Source organism: Neopelma chrysocephalum, unplaced genomic scaffold (assembly GCF_003984885.1).
Source record: "Neopelma chrysocephalum unplaced genomic scaffold, ASM398488v2 Primary Assembly neopelma1_143, whole genome shotgun sequence".
Taxonomy (NCBI): Eukaryota; Metazoa; Chordata; class Aves; order Passeriformes; family Pipridae; genus Neopelma; species Neopelma chrysocephalum.
Genome location: NW_020897805.1, coordinates 6826220 through 6846476, shown reverse-complemented (window position 1 = coordinate 6846476; position 20257 = coordinate 6826220). Strand labels below are relative to the sequence as shown.

The following is a 20257-nucleotide window of genomic DNA, read 5'->3' as shown; positions in this document are numbered from 1 at the left end:
AAGGTCACTCTAAACAAACCTACGTCCTGAGGACCTCACTGCCATTGCCCAAGCTTGCTTGGCCCCAGCAGATGAACCTTAGGATTAAAGGTTGGGCTCAGTTCAGCGCAGGCTGTGTCTCACCTAAAAAATCCATTGCGCAGGCTGGAAAGGTAAAAGACCTTTCCCAAAATCTTCGTTCGTGAAGACTGGCCATTATTATTACTGGATGCAGATCTCCTAGGACTCATATTCTGCTACAGACTTTCTCCATGGAAACCCAGCCTCACCAATTGTGTGCAGTCCCAGCCTGCACATCCCAGACTCAGAGGACTGTGATAATTTCTCTGCACACTGAACCAATTGTATTTTTCTCATTTTTAAACAAGATTTCATCTTTATCCAGTAATACAAAGAGTGGAAAGAGGCCATCTTTGTCTGTTTAGTTTTTAAATTGTTATTTTCAACAAAAAAAATGTGGAAAAAATATTTTTCCAAAAAAACTTTAAAACACTGTAACTGAGCTCATGGAAAGTTCATTATGAAGTCAATAAAAATCAGGCAAATGAACTTCTCCTAGTAAAGCCAACTGGATCTTTCCCATATGTTGAATACGAGAAGGATCCAGCCCTTATTTTTTTGAAGAAAGTAGTGACACAATTTTCAAGTTCAATACATGAACAACTCATCCAAAATACACAGAATATGTCCAAGCAAACTAAGTCAAAGTGAGGTATTTCACCACTGGACATTTTTTCCCCCAGTATGATTCACCCAGAACAGCTGACTGAACAATTCTGTTAACGTGTGAGCTGAATAACCAGTTTGATTGTTCTGGCACTTCTGAATGAGTTTATAATTTTTTCTTATCACTCACCCAGCTGTTCTGGTGAGTACCATGTAGCTGTCTGTACATTCCAGAATGAAAAATTACAACTGCGGATTTTAAAGCTTATTAACAAACATGCACTGAAGGTGACTAGAACTTTGAATCTATATTAAAACACTGTTAAAAGAACCAAATTACTCCATGCAAACCTTTAATTCCTCCTGAATTTTTTCTTCCTCCAATTTGGCTGCTTTCCGATCCTCTGTTTCTATTTTCCATTTTTCTGCCACTATTCGGGCTTTTTCTTGAGCCATAGCATCCCGGAATTTCTTTGTAATTTCAGCTTCCTTTTGTCTCCTTCAGAAAAGATGTGAAAATAAAACAAATTAAGCCACTGATTATTTTTTTAAATTGAGGATCAATACTTACTCACTAGTTGCAACAAATAATTAACATAAGATTTCATGGAATTATGCAAGGAAAGAAAATATATTTAACAGGAGACCTACCACAAATCAGATTTGAGGAAACTATCCAGAAAGCAGAAAATTTACAATTTTGTTTTTCAAATATCAATGCAAATGTCTGACAAATTCTTATGCTAGATTGTTTATTAGTACTGATAATGTAAAAGGAATGCAGAGATCAGGTTGAGGCCTTTAATCCCTACTTAAATACGCAATCACTATAAGCAAAGAAGAATCTTATACAAAAAGGGACAATATAGAATAACCTGATATTTAACTGTCACTTTTCAGTACTGCACTAAAGGAAGTGTGTGAGACAGGTGGCCTACTTCCTAACAATATCAAGTATCAAAACATTTTTGAATCTCTCCCAAACCTGGGAAAGGCCCTGCTGGAAACAGCAGCATGGCACTTAGTATAATCAGTTTCTGAACTGCCAGAATAAGAATTAATGCAAGCAAAATGCAAATAAAACCAATTTTGAAAAGGATTTTATGTACCAAATCCCCATTGTGGACTCAGATCTGTAATACAACAAACATATTAAATTTAATCATCTCAGAATCAGATTGTTCCATTTTTCTTTATTTACAAATTTGTCAATGGTTTAGCAAAATTCCCCAAAAGGAAAACATTTGCTCCATTATTTATTTTATTTTTTTTTTGTAAAAGAGGGGTTTTGTTTTTCAATATTCAAGAGAAACAAAATTACATTTTTTTTACATGCTGAAAAATTGCCAAAGCAAGTCAAAGCCAATGTTCACAAAACATACTTACCAGTTCTACCCACCGTTACCTGCAACCTTTCTACAAGGTCACTTCTCCCATTATGGCAAGCAGACCCTGAATTCAGTTTCATAAATCCTCACCATAGCTCTTCTGCCTCCCTCTGGGCCTGCTGCCTGGCTCTCTCTGCTATGAGCTCCTCGGATATCTGTTCGTAGGGCTTGTCCCCTGGGCCTTCTCCCATCACCCAGACCCAGACCTCGCCATCCTTCCCACGCAGCCACTGCACACGTTTGCCGTTACCTGCAACAGCCACCGAGAACAAGCCAAAATATAAAGATTGGCTCAAATTCTCACACAGATGTAGATGACAAGATGGCGTATCTGCAGTTTAGAAACAATAAAGCTTGTAATTTACAAGTCAGAATAAAATGTTACTTAGAGGTTGAAAGAAATCTGATTTGACCAATCTAGCGTGCTGGGGTTTGTATGCTGCAGATCACACAATCTCTAAAGACTCACTGTCCCACAAAAATAAAGGTTATTAATTCTGGCGTGCATTTCCCAGAATTTCAGCGTAATGATCCCTCCTTAATTGTTACATTTTCTTTCTTCACTCAGCAAGGGATGAATGAAGAGCATGGAAAAAGAGGTGAGGCAAAAACAATAACCAGTGACATAATGTGCAATCCTTTGTGCACAGAAAAAGTTGAGTGTTGAGCATAGAGAGACTTCACCAGAACACCTTCAAAAAATCCAGGAATTTCCTGATGCCGCTGTGTGAAGGAAGAGTTTCAGTGAGCCTGAATACTCAGAGCACACCACTCAACACTGCAGAGCCTATTCTGTTCACGCAGGCAATCGAAAGGGATTAAGTTTCTGGTTCAGCTTTCAAGAAACACACCATGCAAAAATCTACGGTTACTGTGTTGACAGAGTGATGTTAAGAACACCAAAAAAGCCTGACAGCTCTTTACAAAACAGACTACACTTGGTGAATCTTCATGTCCAAGAACAAACTACAGGACTGCAAAGGGCACTAGATTAGATCCTATCTGAATACATTCATACACAGTCATATACACTACCTGACTTAGTGTAGTTTGGTCTTTTCCTTCTGCATTTATGCATATAACTCGCAAATATTAAAAGCATTCTAGAGGTTCATAATAAGGAATTTGTAGAAACATCTCTTACACATCCATTTTTATGTTTTATTTCCTGCAAATTTGTTGACACTGTCCTTCAACAAACAAAAGGGGATTACACCACAAAGACCGCTGCCAAGATGGACAATGGATTTATTTTAAAGAATGCAGACTACAAGGCCATAAATGCTCAGCAGTTCATATCACTCCCTGTATATTAAAGTCCTCTAGATTTCACCCTCTCACTCAAATATTGAAAAATTGTTAGAAAATTGTGGGTCATCACACAGTTTTTAAAAGGCATCTTGCCTCATTTGAAAATGTGAAGAAATGGACAGGGCACCATTTTTCCAACTAGTTTTTCCCCAGTGTTCCCATAAGAGTTAAAAGAAACCTGGTCCTATTTAAATAGCCAGGCTCTGCTTCTGCTTTTTCCACATCTTTCTCTACAATCACCAGCTTAGCTACTCTCACCCTCAACTTCTCTTATTCTGCAATAGGACAGTATCCATTTAACTGGATTAAGTTTCCCAAAGCACAATCAATAAAGTGTTTCTGACATCCCAGACTGCAGACAGACAAGTGCAGGAGGAAGGGAAGTGGGGCTGTTGACAGCAGGCAGTGCCCCCGTCAGCCCACACTCACAAGTGTTGACAATAGGAACTGAAGGCAGGGAACGTATCGGATCTCACAATGAAAGCTAATATTCTATATCAAATTGGAAAATGTAATTTATATGAATTCCCAGTGTTGGCCTAACAGTACTGACTTCAAGTGGGGCTGGAAATTTAAGCTAATAATGTTTTCCTTCAACAACTCTCAAAAGCATTTGCTCTTTCCCAGTCTATCAGATTATGTCTCAGGTTATAAATGTGAATGTGTTCTATTGCCGTTCTTATTCTGTACATTTCTGTGTTCCTGTCAACCCGACATTTATGCTGCATTTTTTGGATACAGCATTTGAATACCATCTGCTGAGACCTGACTGGTCATATCAGTATTTGCCTGAAAGGTTTTCATCTACTGCATTTCATGGTAAAGCATCTTAAGAAGTACGGAACGATTTCCCAAGAGTACCAGTCCCACATAACCAATGGCAGCTTTTGTTTTAAAAGTGTTCCATGTCCTCTTTCCTATAAGGAGTCTGAATATCCTAGTTGCTCTCCTTTATTTGGTACTTTAAAAAAAAAATTGGAAAAAACATGCCTCATTGTAATTGATCTGTACCATAACTGGTAGATACCAAATACTTTTACTGTTCTCACACAACTTCACTACTTCTTTTAATTTATGACCTTATCAGATGGAAAGAGAATAAATTAAAAACAAACAAACAAACAAAAAAACCAAACCCCAAACCCACCTTTTCAGGTAAGCAGAAAAATTTTATCTTTACTTCTTTCCAGGTTTTCTGTGCCAAAGAGTTATTAATGTGTTTCTCAGAGACACAACTTACCCATTGCAACCCAGCCCCGTAAAACAAAGAGCTGATTTGTAGACGTCTTGAGAAACTGTCCTCTTTCTTCTTTTAAAACAATGGATCTCTCTTCTAAAGCTATAGACAGCAGATGTATAAACTCTTTTGAAACTACCAGTATAACATATTGTTGGTTCAGCACTAGGTACTGCACACCCCAGCACAGTACACTGCTGTGTTCACACCCACAGTTCAAGCTGAAAGATCACAGCAGCATTAAGCAACCTGGAAATTTTAAGCTTTAGCATTAAACAGACAGACCTCCACATATACAATTTTAAAACAGTTCAACTTGAGCACATATGCCTTTATTCAGGGTTTTCTCTAGAAGAAAAGGCCTTTTCACATCCAACCACCTATTTTACTTTAAGAAATGAGTCCCATGCAAACCTTCACTTAGACCTATGCTCCCATAAAGCTGGAGATGGGCTTTACTGTACATTTTGATCATAAAACTTTATGTTTTAGTTTCTTAGCACAAAATAACATAAAAAATGAGCGTGCAGAAAAAGAAATAAGCGCCTCAGGGAGAAAATCTGGCAATGTGAAAACAGAATTTCTGCCACACAAAAAGTCTTTGCAGCCTCCAGAATCACATTCACAATGATAGTGTCAGCTCTGCTAGGCTAATGATACTGGTCTTGCACTTTTAAATTGCAGAATCAATGGCAAGATTCGAGATGAAAGTACAGAAAATTATTTTCCGTAATACTTTTAGGAGACTAGTGTTGTCTGCTTTGCAAGCAGAGAATTACCACTAGCGAGGGCAAATTCAAACAAGATAATTTCTGCTTTAAAATGTCTCTCAAGTATTAAATGTTTCTGCAAAATAAGATGTTTTGTTAATACATTTTAATTCCAAGAGAAACAGAAAAAATAATAAAGATTCAACTAAATATAAAAGGAAGAGACAGGTCCTGAGAAAAAAAATTGAAATCTAAGTGAGAAAGAGGCAAGAGAACCCCACATTTCCTTTTTAGAAGCAGGCTTCTGAGCCCAGTCACAAATACTAATACAGAGTCAGGAAATAAAAATTAAATCTCTTGAGCCCCACTCTTGTGCCTTGACCACAAAAGTACTTTTTTCTTCCCGGAGAGACTATAACAGGCGGCAAATAATTACCACTAGGAAGTAGTGGACATCAAAATTAGTCTGGATTGGAGAGTAGAAATGGAAGTGTTTTAGAAACAAACATTGCTTCATCAGGAAAACTTACTGAATAATTTACCAGGTCTTCTCCATCCCTACTCTTCAGATCAATGATTATCAGCTTTAATATTCCACCATTTTTCACCTAAAACAACTCTGTAGCACCACAAGAAGACAGCATTAACTCTTGCAGTTCTTTTAACCTTTTTGGTGCATCCATGAATTAGTATCTCACATGGAGTTCCTCTAAATCTACATCTATACTGTTTTGAGACCAGTAAATTGGTTTCTGGATAATATTCCTTACTCCAAACAAATGCCAGATCAGACAAATGCAAAATCAGGTCTCTCAAATTTGCAGTGCAAGGGGATCACAGTGAAAACTTTCTAGGAGACCAACAGCAACTCAAGTGTGCACATATAAACACACACAACCAAAAATAAGACCAAATCGAGTTTTCTATTTGTTTGAATTTACAGAGTCAATTCTATAACAGCAATGAAAGTGTAAAACAATGCCCTGGAGAGCCACAGGAAACTCAAGCTCTCACCCACAAGAATTATGAGCTTCTGCCAGCAGCACCACTGATCTCACACCCACCCAGAGTGCTGGAGTGTTACCACGGGCTCTGCTGCAGGACACCACAGGCTGCTCCTGGCCTTTGTGTCACCCTGGTGTCAGCAGGGTATCGTTACTGCCATGGCTGAACTCTGCCAGGGAATATGGACACTGCCTAGTGGGAGAGAGAGGGGCACAGCAGCTGATGGCACAGGGATAGGGAATCCTGGTTGCATGCAATGATCAGGCTGCATCAGGTTTCACTTTCAATCAGCTCCACGCTGGGACTAGGGCTTTAAACAAATAGTTACACAAAGGAGAACTGGGCCTCACACTGTCTCAGCTAACTGGAACAGGGGAGCTGAACCACAGATTGGGTTTAGGAGTTTTATGGGTGATGGTTTTTCGGTGTGTTTTCTGTGGTTTTGAGTTATATCTGCCTTCATTTTCTCACGGTTCCAATTAAAAGTGCTTTAAAAATAATGATAATTAGGGCAAATGGTACACTACTGGAGTCAGCTTCCTTCCTCCAAGCTTGTTCGCCATCGCTTTAACAGTTACAGCATCCCGAACAATTCCCATTTGTGATCCATATCCAGTGTTTACAAGGGAACTACTCCAAGGACCATTAGAGGCCTGATCTGGTGTCAAGATTGCCAGCTGTGCTGTCACTCAGCCACAGTCTGCCTGCTTAGTCCAGCAAAGACAGAGAGTACCAAGTGCCCTGCTGCCTTTCTGTCACAGGGAATACTACAGAAAATTAGAAGACCACTTATTTATAGTCTCAGAAACGTGGGACAGCATTCAAAGTCTGCTGAAATTTTTTCAAAAGAGTTTGCTGTTTCTATGAACAACCTTATTTCTCTGAGGTTGGGCTTCCCACCATAGTTCTCCTGCTTGGCAGCTACAGATCTCTGCAGCAACAATTGACTCTCCTTCCTCACCTGCTGGAAGGCTTTGTAGTCATACAAATATCTTTTGACTCGCTTTAGAAAACAGAGAGTCTTGTTTTGTCTCTTCTCTCTCTGTGGTAGAAAAAACACTCCTGAAATTTATTATACATTTGAAATAGGCTGCATGAGTGTTCACTGCTGACATCAAGCTGATCAGTCTGATCTACTTTTGCCATGGAGAGCTAAACCATAGCTTGTGGAGTTTAGTGTGTTTGTAGGGCTGGGGTTTTTTGTCCTTCTGCTGTTCAGATATCTGGTATACTTTGGTCTGAGCACAATGTCTTTTACATAAGATTTCTTGGTTTTCCAAGCAAATTATTTTTATGGTTTCATTAAAACAGAAGCTTGAATATTGCTAGTCTGCAGGGTAGATGAGGTTCCATTCAGAGTTTCATTAGCTCCAGGACACATGTTAGAAGCACATTGATTAGGATGAAAATGTGAATGAGAGCTTTAGGCTGTTCTCAGTTCCTTGAGCTTAGCCAATACAAGGATTTAATTATATTTCATTTTTATACAAACACACAAATAGATGCACATTATCTCACTTCTTTCTAAGGAGAAAACCTAGGAAATTTCTGTGAATGTTTTTGAGAGACTGTTCAAAGGACAGAATGCACTTCTCAAAATCTTAACCGCCATAAATCCATTAAAATATATAGAGAATAATTAGATGGTAATGAGGAAAGTAATGAAAATAACATCATCCCACAACAAACTGAAGATCTGCTATAATTAATTTGTGCTCTGCCCCTGCTAATAGTCATAGGAGCATGAACCCCTCTCTTCCAAAAATACATTGCAAAAACCCTTCTTTTCAATTCTTAAACCAATAAGAAAATGGGCAAAAATTCTGCCCCCTAACATTCCAGTTTACACACCCTCTAATTTCAACACTGTGTTATGTGCCTTTCTATTTAGGGGAGGATTTGCAAAGGGAGAAAGAAATTCAGCTGATTACATTAATATATCAACAAGGGTTGCAGGATTTCAGCATTGCTGAAAAATCAGCCCTCATGGCTCCCCAGCTGCTTCCTGATCATATAACAAACTCAATCTTCTGTTTATGGAATTTCAGCCTGTTACCATGGAAATAATTATGCTGCAATATACCCCTGCAGGATCAAATAAAGGAAGAGTGATTGAAGAGAGCAAATACTAAGGGAGGAAGCAGTTACTCAAATGAGACTCTGGTAATTAAGAAATGTAGCAAGGATAACTGTACACAACACTCAAAGGTAAGTGGGTTTGCATTATCACATAGTATGTATATATGCAACATATAGGTTTGCACATTGTAAACCAAAAAGAAGAAGAAAAAAATAAAAGAAACACAGAAATTAAGTATCATTTATGTAGTCTCTGTCTAGTATGTTCCAGATAATTTCATGGCTACCTGGCCAAGACATGTTGTTACACATAACAATTTTGTAATTTGCTCACTTTCAACTGGGAGACAACGTTCAAAACTCTTTCTTAAAGATATTGTTCTAACTCCTGGTATAATCTAGAGGTAGCCTGTTGTCTGTCCTTTTTAATGGCAGATCTTTTCACTGTAAACGGTATAAAAACCTAAGTAAACATCAGAGCAAAATTGAAGGTTTTCAAATCATTCACATCAGTATGATTCATTTGATATTTTTTCTCTTCATTAAAAAAAATAAGGCAAGAACATAGCCCCATAATTTCTGAGTCCTAATCCAAATTGACTCTTGTAAAGAGTAAAAGCTATATACAGGGCTTGGTTTCTCACATAGACCTTTCACAAAGCCTCCAGACTTTCCTTTTGCTGGAGAATAAGATAAAATCAAGTCTGCATGGTTGCTTCAGGGTGTGCTGGAAACTCAAAGTGGAAGGATAACGGCTCTGTGTCAGAGAATAAATAGAGAACTATGGATCGCTTTCTGCACCAGGCTCTCCTACTTAATGCAGCGTGGCAGGTTTGCACTGACTCCTTTTATCGGGCACACAGGAACACAAAAGCAGGGAGAGCTATACCACTATAGTGAAGCTTTTTAGCACCACAGCAAACAAGTGGACTCAAAGGTTATTGAACTGCCATCAGTGTCAGGCTAAATCCACTGCTGACTTGAATATATTGAGTTTTTCCATATCTTTCAAATCCTGCTCTCAAAACCTGGTGCCATTGTCCTTGAATGTTTTAGTCATTTTTGTTGATAACTGGCACAATCAGCAGAAAAATATTGAATTCTTTTGGGTGAATCCCATTCTCCCCTTGGCCACAGTCCTGCTCTCTTTCCATATTAAGTATTTATGAGTTTGCAGACAGTGACAAACCCATATCATTACCAGAGCACTAGTAGGTATAAGAAAGCCCATCTAACACCACTGTGTCCACACACGTGGAGGGGGACAATGCAGAGAAACACAGGAATGCTCTCCATGCCAGTGGCTCCACTAACCCAGTAGCCTCTCTCAAAAAGTGACAGATGCCAGATGTTGCAGATACCAGGAGCACTGAGGATTGTGTGAATGCAAGAGAAGGCCCAAGTACCCAGCAAGATTCTGCTGTCACTTTTCTGCAAAACAGAGAAGTCAGCTGCAGGGCATGATATGAGACTAAAAAGCACAGACTTACTGCTAATCATAGGAGGGCAGAGAATTCCCTCTGGATTTGTTCCATCTGGTAAAAATCTAGGTCATATGGCAGTTGGAGGTGTCTTGCTGGCCCCAGGTCCGGAGAAGTGAACAGAGAGTTTAGAAGCTGCTGTCTGACTGTACCTTCCTCCTCAGCCACACTGAGCACGAGCTCTGAGCAGCTGAGCTCTGGCCCCAAGGTGTACAGTACTAACAAAGCTGCAGCTCATCTCAAGCTGCTATATATGTCATGAATGTTACATTTAGACTTGTCAATGAGTTCAAATTAGTTGGGCTCAGTCCCCTAATAAAAATTATTCTAAGGTTCTTGCTTATGTTCTCCTGTTACTGTTCCATCTGTATCAGAATTGAAAACAAAAGACAGGATTCTACAGAATTGAAGACCACATATGGACAGAAATTTCAGAAATATTAAAGTCTGATGTCTCTGGTTAGACCCATATCCAATGATACAGAGAAAGAGACAATGAACAATGACAAGAGCATGTCTCCATAGGATTACCAGGGTATGTAGAGGCCTTAGCATAAATGAGGAATACATTTCTGAGTTCAAAACCAGAAAAAACTTTAGTGCATGTACATCTACTGAAACACATACTCACTCATTGGCCTTCACATCTGACACTGATGTATCCTCCACCCATCCACTTGGGATATTTGAAATACTTGCTTCCAAATAGCACCATCTATTCTCTAATGATTTTCTAACACAAATGCCATTTATACAAATAAATTATTTTCTAGCCATGCTGTGATAAGTCTACCTTATTTTCTCCCAGCTACTCTTGTTAAGGACAGGTAAATAAGAGTGTTTACAAATAGCTCCCAACTGAACACCACGAGCTGCAGTTCATAATGAATAAATGTCAGAATAAGGAGCAGCAGACCAGCATTATCTCCCTTCCCACATGGCTGTCCTTCAGCTACCTAATGCTCAACAGTTTTTGAGATCTCATTTTGGGAATGCTGACAGTTCTGGATACTACATCAGCATCAAAATCCAAATTGGCAGGGTCCTTTGCTTACTCCCAACTCAGCTGTAGTGGTTAAAGGGCTCCTGCCTAATCACAAATATGTTTCCTTGCAAATTGCACATCTGCCTGTCAGTCAACTCTCACTAAATCCCAAAGGGATCTTGAAATTTTGAGGAGATTTCTCTGAGTGATTTTAGCACAGTAAGAACAATCAAACTGTTTCATTACAATGAAGATATGTTCCTGAACCACCTGCCCAGGAGCAATTTGTAAGTGAACTGAAGATGGATCTCCAGGAATTCAACTCACTTGTGGCAATATTCCAGTTATCAGCCAGCAGTCATTATTAAATTAGAGCCACAAAATATTTCTTTTACCTTGAATAATCTCACTAAATGCTGCAATTTTGAAAGGACCCACATCATGCCCAAATTCTGCTAATAATTTTAGGCAAGATATAAATAAGAAAAATATGGGAACAATTTATTCAATATCTTCTAAAGGAAATACTTCATTCTGAAGTGTTATCTATATAATGCTCCCTTTTAGACATCAATCTGTGTTTTTAAAATGGGAAAGAAATTAAAACTCTTTAATAATCTGAACACACATCATTCACCCCCAAAAGTGAAATAATTTCTTTAACATTGACTCATTCTGATATTAATTTCAGTTTTAACCTTTCCTCAAGACACAGGGAACCAAATAATCTAAATGGAAAAGCAGGCACAATTTAGCATTCACTGCAGGTAACTAATATTATTTTCTTTAGAAATTAAGAATAAGACTAGCTACACAAACTGGTACACTGATTGGTTTGATAAACACTCTCAACAACCTATATCTTATTATGGTTGGGACTTGCTTCTGTTTTCTAATCTGCAAATTTCATAGTACTGAATAGGACATTTATGAACAACCTGTGCTCAGTGGCACTTCTGTAAAAATCAATGCAGATTTTGGGTTTTTGCTAGATAGTTTCCAAACATTTAAACAATTATCATGCTACTGAGTGTTCCTTAAACCTGTTGATGATTTTAGCTCTAGCACAAGGCCATTCTGACCTGCATATGCCACTCTTTTTGTCCCAACTCTGCACTTACAGTTTCCATAAGACGGAACACCTAAACCTTGCACAAGAACATTTCATCCTCAAGTCACTGTAGGAAATCAAGACTGGATTCACAGTCACTGCTCTGTTTTGGAAAATCCACCCCTTTCTCTATGCTGCTGGGTGCACACGTACCATTGAAGCTAAGCTAAGCTAACTTAAGCTCTTGAATTGATGGACAATTGTAGCAATGGGGGTATAGAACTCCAGATCTAGCAGAAAGCATTTTTAACTACAGAAGTGCTCATTGTCATTAACTTCCTTTGTTCAATATCACCATATCCCATCCCAAAGAGGTGGGATATGCAGCTATTCAAACTATAACAAAAACCAGAAGATTTGAAAGGCAGTCCTATAAAGACAATTCCAATTAAATTAGTATAAAATTATTTTATACAAATGCAATGTTGTATTCACAAGCAACATACACATTTTCCTGTCAATTATACATTCTCAGAAACTCAGAACAACGTTAGAGATATCGAAGTCTCACATCTGTATTCTGCTCTATGTCAGCCTACCAAGATTTTTATAGAGCCAGAGTAACTCTTGGCTTCAACAAAATGGCATGAATATAAAACCTGTGTCATGCAGTAGAGTCAAAACCAACACTTGCAGATTAAACAGGTCAAATCCCTCAGTTTCAAAAGAATAAAGAACATGTAATTGTGGTAGCTTTACATTTTTTGGTAGCCACTAATTTAAAACAGGAATAAAACCACTCTACGTTCTACACTGTGTAGCAGGGGAAGAATGTTTGGAAATTCATTTATACATCAATGGCAACTGAAAATTAAGCAGCTTCAAGGTCTAAAATAAGTTGATGTCAAATTTCTTCAAGAAAAAAAACCCCAACATATTTTAAGATAAGAAAAGATTATTGTCATCTACTCTGACCTTTTGTGTCATATAGGCAAGAATATTGCACAGTAATTCCTATCTTATACCCATAATTTGTGGTTGGGTTTTTTTCAGCTTTTCTTTTTTAAACAAGAAGCTGGCTCCACTGTGAGATCATTTACCAGCACATTATGGAACTGCACAGTAGAAATCAGTTACAAGTATCTGTACAGTTAATGACCAGCACGCCTGAAAGAAGTTGCATTTTCTAACTCTGGTCCACATCAGTTCATGAAAGTAAAAAATATTTTCAGCAGAACCAAGTGTCTGAATTGCAAATCTGATTCTAGCAGTTCTTCAGTACAGCCCTGAAGGAAGCAGGAAGTTTCTAAGAGTGGGCAAAAGTCAGACCTAAGCAATACCTTAAATTGGCAATTTAAGATGGTAAAACAGAAAGTGGCTATTGTGAAATTTAACTCAATGTGTATTTGTGAATACCTTTGTCAGAGCAAATATAATCTATAGGTTACTCTGCAGCTCTTCTTTCTCTTACTCTTTATAAATCAGAAAATTAATTACCCAGAAAATGGTCTCCTGTAGTAGGAAGCTGAACAGGTCTAATGTATAATTTATATATGGAAATTTAGGTGTCAACACTGTGACAAATCCTCATGTAAATATTTTTGCAGTTAAATTTTTCTGTATCTGTCTTCCACAAAGAATGAGCATAACAGATTACCTCAATGATAAGATGTTATTTTGGTATGTGGAGCAGAACTGCATTTTTAATTTTTTCTCAGCTACAAATCAATCGAAATGAACAAGGTTTTTGTGCCGTATGAGAGAAGCTATTTTGATGCCATCCCTCTTCGGAGAGTCCTATTCACAGTGAGAGCACTAATATGAAGAAAATAGAAATTAAACAGAATGAGGTTTTCCAACATCCACCTTGCCATCTGTGAGGGGACATTTTAAACTCTTGTTATGGTCGATTAGGGTGTTCTGGACATTCCCTCCTTATTTTGAGACTGCCATTGTAACTTAGCCTAGTCATTTCCTAAAGGCCTGTGCTTCAAGGGAGCCTTGGAAAGTAGTTTTGCTTTGTAACACACTTCTAATAATAGTCTTTGAATTGATAACTATCTAATGGGCACTTCATAAGGTTCAGAAGCGGTAAATATTTCAAGTCTGACAATTGAATCCAATAATCTCTCTGTATTGGGGTGCATTCTACCATGGGTGCATTAAAATAAGCAACACTTTAAACACTGACTGCAGTCTCATAACCATTAAAGCACTTTCTCAAAATCAGCTACCAAAAGTTATTGAAATTTTTGAATATTCAAGCTTTAATAGATTTAAAGATAGGATAAGATCTTTGGCATTTCACAGGGAAAGGAGTGTTTGACATATCTCTGACATTTCCTTGTTGAGTGAGGAATCACTGCAGTTATATTTCAAAGCTGAAAATGTTTTCTATCTTACACCAGCCTAACAACATCATCCTGTGACTGGGGAGAGAGTTGGAAGTCACTTACTCAGAGAAAAGAGCAAGGAGCTAAGAAGTTCTGTTTATTTCAAACCACTTGGACCCAAAACTAGTCAGTTGAAAGTGACATTTGGAGAGGCCTTTTTTGATGTTTCTTCCTTGCCACATTATTTTCCTATTCCCTAGATGTAATCTCTTGGAGACTGTTCATTAGTACAGTTGGAAATTTAGTCTCATATGGCATGGCTGTTTTGACATTATGTCTTATTCACAAACAGCCCTTCCTGACAAGCTCAAATTCATAAATTTATCTCCTACTCCAGCTACTTGGAAACATTTTCTGCCAACTCAAAAACCTCAACAGCACAGGCTTTTGCCTGACTGACAGTGAGGAGGGGGATGGCAGGTGGAGAAAAAACCCACAGGAGTGGAGGGGAAACTTGGTCATGGTACATCTGTTACTGAGAGAATAGCAGCAGTGACTCCTGACTGAAACATGCACTTCAAAACCATTCCCCTTACTCCAACATTAAATTACTCCCTGAAGAAAGAACCAGCCTTAAGATACAAGGAGCAGGAACACAGTGCTTTTGCTGTCCCAGACTGTCTTTTTGCCTATGGGGACAGATGGCATTCCTCCCTGTAGTCTCCTCCAGATCCCTGCTGCACCATAGCCGGTTGCATGCCCACCATCCCCAGTCCTTGAGTATAGAGGGAGGTCACAGATCTTACTCTGGTTGCGCCTTGCTGTCTTTCTCAGCACAGTCTCCTCCATTCGGGCTTTTTCTTCCCTCTCCTTCCAGCGCCTCAGCTGCTCTTCTCTCATTTTGTAGAACAAGATCTGCTTTTGCTCTTCATTCAGCTCTGCCAGGAGCTCAGGGTCAATATACATATCACGCAAAATTTGCTGCAGCATGGTGACTCCAAAAAAAAAAAAAAAGAAAAAAATGAAAAAGAAAAAAGAAAGAAATCTGCTTCCAATTATCCTTACTACAGTGACAAAACCCCACTGATGGCACTCCAGAAAGCAACCTGCAACAAAGGAGCTCTCCCACACCTGCCTGCCCAGGAGAGGTTTGATTCTTGCTCTGGCCCTCTTTGTGCAGACATCTTCTGCTCCTTGTCTTTGCAGGGACAGAGTTCAGTGCTTATCTCATCCTCCAAAGGTACAGACAAGTGTCAAGGGAATGTAAGGAGGAGGAACAGACAATAAAAAAACATAAAATGGAAAGTCCAGGAGAAAAAAGTCACTTCAGTGGTCTTGACTGCAAGCCATTAAAAATTAGGGATTCTTGATTGAACCCATCAGCTTTGTTCCTTGAGCAGAAGGAAATTCAATAGAGAGAAAGTCTCAGACTTTCAGGTCAAGCAGTTCCCTTCAGCAGCAATACACTCCCAAGGGTGTAAGTGTTGCCCAGGGGTTTATAGTGATGTCATGGCTACAGGTATCACCTACACTAACAATATCTATGTCACTTTGGGAACTGATCTCTCCTGATAAGAGAGGAGAAACAAGTTTGCGTATTATTTCCCAGTCTAGGCTGTTAACTAGTCTCAACAGAGTAAGTCATATTAGAGGTCCTATTTACCTGGTGTTGACAAATACTGTCATGCAGCAAATTGATTAAAATGCCTCTAAAATTGAAAGCAGATGTAACAAAAGCCACACGAATCTTATCACTTTATAAATAAATTAATATTAATTAAACAAGACTAAGTTCTCAGCAATTCATGCAGACTCTGAAAGCCCTGATGTTAATTCATTTTCCACTTGGTGGCTGGAGAAAGTTACAATGGTGCTCTCCCAGGAGATTATGGCTTTTCACTATGTGACAGTTTTATTAAAATCGGTAAAACAATATTATTTCAGCACCAGGGCCAACAGCCAATTAATTATATAAAAAACAAAGCAAAAGCAAACTCTCTGGATTTGGGAGCCAGTTTTCACTGGACAGGGGCTCAGCTCTCAGCTGCTGTGGGGAGGGGTGGCACTTTGTGGGAAGGGGGCCACTTTCTGAGATGAACTAAGACCTGGCCACTCAGAGTCATAACAAAACACAGATCATTTGCAGGCTGAGCCACATCCTTCTTTTTGATGTTTATACAAGAAGGAAGAGCAAAAGCAAGTCTGCATTTCCTCATGAGAAACCTGCTTTATGGATATGGAGCTGTCAAAGTCTTACATGACTTCCATGACCTTATATTCAAAAACTTAACTGCTAATCCACCTATTCATGTATCATTCTTTTGATGTATGCAAAATACTAATGTCCTAATTTAGGCAGAAAACAAGACTGATATAAACCAAAATTCCAGAGAAGACACTGTATCACCTAGAAGCATGAAACCAAAGATTAAGCTTGAATGATGCCTTCAGCTAAAGCAGAATTTCAGAACCCATGTTTAGGCTTTAAAGAGTTCAAGTCCACATGCTACTCTGCAATTCAGGATCTCTCTTATGTACAGATTTTATGTCCTGAAACAAAATACCTTTTCTATTATTATTATTATTTAAGAAACAGGGTTTGGCAGGAAAAAAACTAGGGTAAGGAAGATTTTGTTCCTGCTTCTTTATTTCACTTGGTCAGGTACAGAAAAGTGAGGCCCTGAGGGGGTTGGCTTTGTTTCTCTGCTTTTATTCAATTATATTAGTGCTGTGGCTCCACATTTTGGCACTAATTGAAAAAGACTCACCTTTGCAAAGGCTTCAGGGCAAGCAGTTTTGCTGTTTTACTCATTCGTCATCATTCTTATTTTATTTTGCTTGACTTCCAGACCAGAAATCAAATCCTGATCAGAAACTATCACAGTGCAAAAAACAAACTCTTCATCATGGATTATGTGCATTTAAGCATGACAAGTAGAACCATTTCTGAACTGCATTCAGCTGCAGAAGTAGCTCAGGATGGAGATACAAGACAGCACACAAACAAATTTTCAGGCAGCTACTGGTAATATTCAATGAGCAACCACCCAAAAAAACCAGCAAGGGCAAGGAGATGAAATGACATTTATTGAACAACCCATTGCCTGAAGATTATTCACCAAAAATATTTGAAGATGGTAACCAAATGACCAAGCAGAATTAATCTGTGGGGGAATTATTTTGTTTTCTTACAGGTAGAAGTGTTATCTAATCACAGCAGTGAATCTGATCGACTTCCCCTGATGTAGCTTTTATCTCGGTTGCAGTAATCCCAAAATAAAAAAACTGGAAATACAAAGGAGAAGCAAGGAAGATAAAGAAACACTCTATCTGACATAAGCCAAGATCCAACAGAAGCAGAAAGATACATCTTAAATTTTGCCCTTAATTTCTTGTCCAAGTTAAAAAGACACTGCTACACACCATTTGGTCTTAGGACTCTCACATGGGTGGCAGTTTTTCATCATCTCTTTCTCTCTCTTTGCTAGCACTGGTAGCCAAATTTGTTTTAAGACTTGCATTGCTTTATGGGGTGGAAAATCCAGGAGAATCAGGGAAAAGAATCAAGGTATTTTCACCAGTCCCTTCTTTCCCCTTACTAATTAATAGTTGATTTGATCTGATAACAATCTGAGAACAGAGTGTGGGATCTGCTGGTTACCTCCCTGCAGATCCCAAAGGTACAGAGAACCACAGTCATGTAAGTAAATACTAGGCATGCTTGAGAAATCATCCAATGTCCCACTTATTAGAAAAGAGTAATGGTGGATGGCACTCTGAGAAATCCATGCTTTGCATATTTTGGGCCAAACTAGGCCCAGCCTGTTGGTTTCATCAGGAGCTGGCAACACACTACCATTCTATGCTGAGCACCTTGCAGGATATAAGAGAATTTGACAGTAGGTCCAACTTCCATATACCCCCACCAGGCCAGAAGCACTAAGAAGCAATAAATAATTCAGACAATTAAGTTTAATCACTAACCACTGTTCCAGTACCTCAAATTTCTTCTGCATCTGACAAATCTTTTCAGAATTACATTTCTCCCCTCTGAAGAAATACTCTTGAAGCACTAGTAGAAAACAATTAAAGGACCTCTCTGCTACAGTGAGAATGACCCCAAACATGCATTGCAAGGAATAAAAAAACCTGACTACACAAAACGTAGTCATCTGCCCCCTCGTTATAACCGTCATGAAGAAGATGGACTGCAGGAAAATTCTCCCTCTCCTTCTTTTTCCAGCCCTGTTTATTTTCAAGCCTTTCCACTTGTTTTCCTGCCCACTGTGATGAAGCTTCTTGAGAAGCCAGTTTCCTCAGCTGGTAGTCTGAATGTAAGAACTACCCTGATTAGCTGTGATCCTTTATCTGGAATGAAATAATATTTGTGTAAAACCATTGTATTTCTACACTGCTTGTCTTCCTTCCTGTGCAGGCATTATTTTAGATGTTACTGCCCTCTTCACATTCTCCCTTTAGTGTTTTTTAACAGCAGTGTTTTCACAGTCCACTCCCATAACACACAGGGTTGTCACAGGCACCTGTGCAGCTTTGCTTCCTGCTCACCCTCTTCCCCAACAGTCAGCTAGAGAGAGATGTCTTACAATCAAAAATTCAGAGAAAACACTCACCATAATTAAAGTCAAAAAATGAGAGGTCACAGATTTGCTTCCATAACCAAGAACAGATTTTATAACTCTGAACTTTCAAAGAGAGAGAAAGAAAACAATTTCTCTCTGCTTTGAAGACATGGTCCTGTTAAAGAGATAAAGTTGCTTCTCTCTTCTGTATCCCAATAAATCTGTTGTCTGTATGTGAAATGTTCCCAGTGGTAACCTATGCTTATTCAAAACTGAATTTTTAACCTAGTAGACACTGATTCTCATCATAGTTCACCTTTTCATAAATATTTCAAATACATAGTCTGAATTATTGTGAAGAAATTATCCTGATTTCTCAGAAAATTAAACAACTCTATGAGGTCTAAAACTGGCAACCTTGAAGAAACACCAAACCTTCTATAAAAACTCTTGCTATTTCTAGGATTAGCTCATATTTTGTAATGAATGAGCTTTGCAGCTCCAGCCAACAGTCAGAAGGTTAAGGGACAGGAGATAACTCAGGCAAAACACAAAATAAAACTTTCTATTGCAAAATAAAAATTTTTCTCTTTCCTTCCTTTCCCAGGTCTGATTAATATTTGGATTAATTAATGACTCAGAAGAGCAGGGGAAATTTGAAGTAAGGATATCCACTTCCTGATTGTGGCCATCCATCATCTTTCCAGCCTTCCTGGAAAGTATTTTGAATATTTTAAAAGGATAATGAAGTCTCCAGTGCTTTTCCACCTTGGTTACCCCTCGTTCAACAGTCCAAGCTAAGTTAAAATCATTACAGAATGACATTACATCTCAAAAGCCTGTACACAAAATAAAAATTACTATTAATGCAGTTCTTTGTTCACAGGCATTACATTACTGGCACACAACTTGATGATCTAACTATTAGCACTCTCTGCAAGGAGCTCAGAGCTGTTTAAAATTTAAGTTTGGAGTTTCCTTTAATCTTAAATGGCATCTCCTGGGACTAGACACACTCTGTCCCATCTCCGGTGTAGCATCTTTCTGGCTAAGCACTCCTCAGCACTGCCACTAGAATTCATCTGCTGGGGAAAGAGGAGGGAGAGGAAAAGGCACACAAAAACATTTTAATTTCATTTTCTAAGAAAAGAGGAAGTACTTAATTGGCTAAGGCCTGCAAATCTCTTCATCCATTTTGCTCTGAGCATGTGCAGCCTCCATCCCCTGCACGGAATAGCTGCCAATGCTGATTAATGCTGAGCCAGCAGAACAGCATTTTCATTTGGATTTTACGACACAGTCACATAACTCACTTTAGCCATGTCATTTACATAAAAACATTGTGCTATACCCTACACATTACAGGGAAAGAGAGGGGTGTAATGCAACTCTCTCCTTAAAGAAAGGGATATAATTAATAGAAAAAACAGT

General features: G+C 38.6%; 1 protein-coding gene across 5 annotated transcripts in view; it reads right to left on the bottom strand.

Moving 5' to 3' along the window:
• The window catches only part of SH2D4B (SH2 domain containing 4B), a 68140-nt gene extending 48672 nt beyond the window's left edge, over nucleotides 1-19468 (bottom strand). Inside the window, exons 1-4 of one of the 5 annotated variants that reach the window (XM_027700269.1) lie at nucleotides 19464-19468; nucleotides 15053-15241; nucleotides 2145-2304; nucleotides 1018-1165 (exon numbers count right to left, since the gene is read on the bottom strand). In XM_027700269.1, the coding sequence (XP_027556070.1) occupies nucleotides 1018-1165; nucleotides 2145-2304; nucleotides 15053-15236 (492 nt within the window). In that variant the 5' untranslated portion in view covers nucleotides 15237-15241; nucleotides 19464-19468. Of the gene's footprint in view, nucleotides 1-1017; nucleotides 1166-2144; nucleotides 2305-3623; nucleotides 3774-6376; nucleotides 6459-8248; nucleotides 8329-15052; nucleotides 15821-19463 lie in introns of those variants that run through there. The other 4 variants (XM_027700270.1, XM_027700271.1, XM_027700273.1 and 1 more) reach the window with 4 other exon arrangements.
• Nucleotides 19469-20257: the final 789 nt, after the last annotated feature.